The sequence below is a fragment of the Trachinotus anak genome, unplaced genomic scaffold, assembly GCF_046630095.1.
Source record: "Trachinotus anak isolate AG129_WGS33_773 ecotype Australia unplaced genomic scaffold, CSIRO_AGI_Tana_v1 ptg000012l, whole genome shotgun sequence".
Lineage (NCBI taxonomy): Eukaryota > Metazoa > Chordata > Actinopteri > Carangiformes > Carangidae > Trachinotus > Trachinotus anak.
Genome location: NW_027273863.1, coordinates 10,498,759 through 10,504,758, shown reverse-complemented (window position 1 = coordinate 10,504,758; position 6,000 = coordinate 10,498,759). Strand labels below are relative to the sequence as shown.

The window sequence follows — 6,000 nt, the reverse complement described above, 5'->3', positions numbered from 1 at the left end:
CACACTTGACAATTGGGAGAACTTACGGCCAAATAATTTATGGCCCAATTTTCCTTGCCACGGCCTCCCTCGGCAGATTAAACGCTCCCTCAGACACAATTAAAGATGCTGAAAGTGTGTCAGCCTCAGTTGAACCACCAGGCTCTTTTGCATCTTACTCCAGCTCTCCCTGTTTCTGAAGTAGTCAGATGTATTTGTGGCTGAATTTAACATTCATATTTTACTAAGCATTTCTACAAATCATCAACTGTGATGTTTTCGGACACACAGGAAAAGATGAAGGGAAAGAAACGCAAAGAATTCTTTTGCAGAGATTTTTCAAATTCACTTGGCTTTTATTCACATTTCATATCTGTTGACATCTCAACTGCACTGCCAGTCCATACATTCTACTACTTTTCTGAAATGGTTCTTTTCTCCCCATCCTAACTGATGGAAACAGAGGTAAGACCACCACCATCACAACAATAATAAAAAGCATAATAATAATATTAATAATATTAATAATAATAATAATAAAAGCAGCATTGAAGAAACTAGTTTCGATTTCTCTCTCCCTTCATCACCAACCATTGTATTACATTTACCTGAATGTAACCATCACTGATCAGTTAAAAAAAAAAAGGAACCATAAACATAGAACCAGCTTGTGATAAGTAAACATCATCACCATCATCATTGTCATCATCATCATCCTACCATCAGCAGAATCACACTCCACACTCACAAAAATATTAACAATAATAATAATAATAATAATAATAATAATAATGTAGGATACAAACTCAGAAGTAAAAAAAAAAAGTGACTCAAGCCTTTTTTAGGAAAGAAAACATGGTGTATATGTATATGTGTGTGTGTGTGTGTGTGTGTATGGTTGTGGTTGTGCATTGGTCATCTGCATCCTATTCTGTAGAATAGGATTCTGTGAGCAGTAATGTTCCTATGTCCTGCACCAGCCTTTATTATAGATCCAGTGAGTCTAGATCTGCTCTGGTCCTGTTTGTTTTTTTTTGTTTGTTTGCTTGTTTGTTTGTTTGTAGTCATTAAGACAGTTGTGCGGAGAGCAGACAGATACTGTCTGGTACCAGTGAGCTACAGCAGGGTGCTACACACAACAGCAGGGGGGGGCATCTCTTACTGCCGACAGCAGGTTACACTGCGGCAGACCACGACCTACAGCTCCTACACACACATTCATTCACTCCATGGCTTTGTATGAAATACTTTGGTCATGACTGACATCATAATACGTGCTTTAGTGTCCTGTGAGGAATGTTTCTCAGTGCAACTTAACACTTGTTTAAACAGCGAGCGGTTTTGTCCCATTTGTTTTGGCGATAAAGCCCCTTTCAGACATGCAGCCATGACGACGTTGTTTGTAAGCTGGACCACGAGCCAGTAGTGCAACACTTCCCACACAGTGCAAGTCTCAATTGAATATGGTCACATTAACGTAAAAGGCTGCAGGAGCACAAAGAGATTAAAACGTGAAGAGATTAAAATGTTTTCTCATTAAGCTTCTTACTGTGAGCGATGGAGTCCCACAAGACAGTTTAGGTTATTTCTCATTACAGATTTGTGTTTTTCTTCTTCACTGTGTTCTTCTGACATGGTGTGAGGTTTGCAGTAATCATCTAGTAAAAGGTAATGCCACCATACCTCAATCCGCCAATCAGAAGTAAGTAACATTTGTATTAAAATCTTACAACAGTTGGTGGGTTGTTTGGTTATTGTCAATCAAATCTGATCAAACCTGACATACACAATCTTTATAATGTAGCTTAGCTGAGTTTCTGAGTGTTAAACTCTTAATAAATAACCTGCTAATAATGTTTTTTTCCCAACTTTAATTGGTCTTTATTAATTTATGTAAGTTACACAGCAATATTTCAAGATTTGAAGTTTTTTCACAGATTTTGGTCTTAGTATTCTAATTTCAGATCAGATTATAATAATTTTTTTTTTCCCTTTGCAGCAAGAAGCATAAGAGGTAAAAAAACCCCAAACAAATAAGTCCCCTTGTGCATGAACAATCATAATTACACCTTCCTTATTGTTTCATGTTTTCTTGCTAACTGCATGGATGAAACGATGACTATCCTGTATATAAAAATACTTTACATACAGTATATAAACAGAAAAGCATCCAAAGGTAACGTTCTGTCACTATACTTGAGTGCTGGGCGCTCCAGTATAAAAACAGGCCACAGAATAAAATACATTTTAGCAAATAAACTAATAAATGATCAAACTGATGTGTGGGATATTCATGCTCACAATCATTAAGACTTTAATGGCAAAATTAATTTTAAAATCAATCACTGATATAGTTTTCTTCCTTCATTACTCTTTCACTCCACTGCTCCTCCTTGCGCACCAGGAGCTGCCAGGAGCTTTAACTGATAGACGTTATTATTCCATGTCTGAAAAGGGCTTACCTATTTCCAAATGTCTGCATAAAGCCAGGAGATAAGTTAAGTCTCTTGTGCTAAACTTTGCATACACCCTGCAGCCATGTTTGGATCTACTCTGTATGCAGTGTGAGCTTTTGGTCGGGCCCCAAGTCGTCTCATAAAAAGGACATTAGAGCTAAAATCCTCTTAGACTCTGCAGCCTGTCACCTGTACCAGTGGAGACCATGAATACACACTATGGTGTCCAACTCAATGATATGGTCACTGACTGTATGTCAGAAAGGCCTCCTGGGATAGGATTAGTGTGCTTTCACGGTGCAGTTTTTATTCTCATCACTAGGTGGCAGTGGTTGTTTTTACCACCATCTCGTCCACCACTTAACCACAACGTGCCATCAGAGGATGGGCTTTCTTTTCTGGATGAGTGAGACACTGATGGGATACCATCATCAATAATTTATTTCAAGTCCAAAACAAATGAAAGAGCAGCTCGAAATCCAAAAGAAGCTGGTGCTGTCCTTTCCTTTGTGTGAAAGCCTGGACCTCCACTGTCAGTTCATCCACTTTTCTTCTATCCATCTTTGTGTAAATCCATCTTTTGCTGAGCCCCAGCACTCTCAGTCTGGACATTCTTCCATCCATCATCCCCTCTTTGCACCTTTTAATTAATTTCTTTCTTCCATCCAGCTTTAGACTTTCTGGTGGTCTGGTTTGTGTCCTTGTACTCTGCTGGTGTCAGTCACTGGTATTGGAGGTAATTTTTGAGGGACTGGGGCAGAGGGAGGCTCTCGATCTCCTGAAGCCGCTCCCGACCCAAAGCCAGGCGAGCCGCACGCCGACACAGGTCCATCAGAGGAAGAGGCTCGGCTGGAAAGAGGGAAGGAGAGAAAGATTTTTAGTTGGATAGCAGTCTGGGAGGGAAAACACTTCAGAAAAAGACTAAAATATTATTTTAAAGTGTGATTTAAGAGTGCCTTTGGGTATGTCATGAATGGATTTGCCTTTATGTTTGTGTTCATACTTGCACCTCTGTCTTTCATACATGCACAATCCATCTTTATATTTGTTATGCATGAATGAAGGAGAGACAGAGGTAGAGGGGCAGAGAGAGCAATGATGCACAACTTTAAATATTCAAACCTCCCCCTCCTCACACACACACACACAGCACCACTCATCTGTTTCTGATAGCTTATGTAGACACATTTTGAACTCAATGAAACAAGAACACCATCCGTCACCTTTACTTTCTATCCTGCTGAAAAGCTTATTTGCATCAAACTATTGGATCACGAAATAAATAAATGGTCATTTTCTCCTCCATGTTGCGAGTTCCTGCTCAGCCTCTTCACTGACCTTCCTCTTCACAAGAGGGTTAAGGAGGTAACAGATACTGCAGGACACACAGACCACAGAGAGGAGGAGGAGGAGGAGGAGGAGGAGGAGGAAGGTGCCTCAGAAGAAAGCAGTATGAAATGTGTTGTTAGTGTTGCTGTCTCTTGGTTCATAGTGTTACGAACGCCCCACTGATGAGCACTGAGCACATCCAACTGCCAATCTTGTGGTAACTTCTATTGACAAAACTCCCAAAATATCAACCCAACCCAAAAACAATTTACTGAATGTATTTGAATAGTCCACATATTTTAGCTTATCAGAGATGTATGGCTGGGCAGTTTCCTAATGATGGTCCCCGGTTGGCTAAATCTGACACTTAAGAGTTTTCTCTTTTTGTTATCAGGGAGCAATGTAGAAAACATTTGGGCAAACACCTCTGCTAGTGGATTATATTAGCTGTAGTTAATTAATGTAAACTCTGCAAACCCTGAAATGAAACTTTTGCTGTTTTGTGGTAAATGTGTCTGTAAACGTGTGAAGATGGTTTGAGTGTTGAGTAGTTCAGTCTTCTCTAGAGAAATGATCTCGCCCATCCCTTCACCACAGTCTCAGCAGATTGTTCTATGTGTATCATACCAGTTTTTTGACTGCACTATTTGGAGCAAACAGCCTGAATAGAATGAAATAAAACAGGTGTGAAAAGTAAGTATGCTACAGCTGTTACATTTTAATGTGTCATATCTAATTAATATTTTTAATGAGCATTTTCTTAAGCTGCTCATCTCATTTTCAGGTGAGACGTGTTGTGAACATTAATTCGCTGCTGTCTTCTCAGAAAACAAAAAGTGAATGCAGATCACTTACTTGTAAATTTTGAAAGCTACACTCGTTGCTTTTGTACCCTACACCGCAACTCACAACCCTACACAGATATATTTATCTTAGATTATATTTCTTTTTTTATTTCTTATTACATTTTCCCCTTGCACTGCTACTCTTTTGTGCTGCTATGTCAATTTGAATGTTTAATGAAGGTACATTTTATCCCATCTTAACTGCACATGTTGACAGGTAGGTTACGAGCAACTGCAGTTCAGAAATGTGTGAGGTAGTTAAGACACAGCGTCATCATTACATAGTTTATCCACCAGAGAGCACTGACAAGTCTGTTTTTCAACTCTAAACGTCTTGCTCAGTGTTTATCTTACAATTCTTGAGTAACAAAATGTGGGGGAACAATATATTGTTGTAACTTATCAATATCTGGCTCAAAACTCCAGTATCAGCTCTCCACCACTTCAATGACCCATGGATGACCACAGTGTTCCAGATCCGGATGACGAAATGTTTATGCATCAAAAACTGTTGTTTTTAACAGTCAAACAGGGCGTGTGGTGACGCAAATTAACAACCAGTGTGACTGATGTTGACCGTCACTGATTTTATAGGCTCAGTTCTTGAGAACTCCTCAAAGGATTCCTGTTATTGTCAATGTTTTATCTGGCAACAAAAGTTAGAGAATAACACGCCTTTGCTTGTCTGGAGGATATGACTCCACATGGATTTTAGTATCATCAGTTTCATTCAATAGTAATGAGAAGCTGATTGGCCTAATAACACAGCACAGCAGATTGGGAGGGAGGCTGGGATGGGGGTGGGCATTACCAAAGATGAACTCCATGATCCGACAACCAACCGACCCCTCCTAAAACTCTTCCACCTGAAGAAACACTCGCACAGTCAGGCACATACTGTACTGCATGCACGCATGGCTTACTGCGCTGCACTGTATACACAACAGCCTTTGGACTAAGTGACCCCCACAACAACACAGTGCCACCCAACCATCATCAGTGGAGGAAAATGCAGGGAAATGGAGAAATGGAGAAATGGAGCAGAACAGCAACAATGGAGGCCATTCAGATGGAAAGAGGGGAGACAGAAAAATTAAAGGAGTCAAACAGGAACAGATGCAGATGTAAAAAACAGAAGAAAAATTGAGGTGTAAATGTGTAAAGTTGCAGAAAAAAGACTTGTCAGTAGAAGTACCCTCTGAGCTAATGGCTTCATCTTGAAACAGGTTATAATTAGTGGTACGTATCATAATTTGGTGTGAAGAGGTGTGAAGTTCTTTGTGAGGACCCTGAGTGACATTAAAGCTCCCCCAGTCTGTGTCTCCCTGCTGCTCTTGTTGAGGAAAACAACACATGCTGCCATCACCTGTTGTAATTCTGGACGTCCTCTA

General features: G+C 39.9%; 1 protein-coding gene across 6 annotated transcripts in view; it reads right to left on the bottom strand.

Annotated features, from left to right (window-relative positions):
- Positions 1-312: 312 nt before the first annotated feature.
- LOC139628852 (SPRY domain-containing SOCS box protein 4-like) overlaps positions 313-6,000 on the bottom strand; it is a 73,234-nt gene continuing 67,546 nt past the window's right edge. For all 6 annotated transcript variants that reach the window (XM_071490958.1, XM_071490957.1, XM_071490959.1 and 3 more), the window contains exon 3: positions 313-3,284. In XM_071490958.1, coding sequence (XP_071347059.1) covers positions 3,157-3,284 — 128 coding nt within the window. In that variant the 3' untranslated portion in view covers positions 313-3,156. The remainder of the gene's footprint in view (positions 3,285-6,000) is intronic.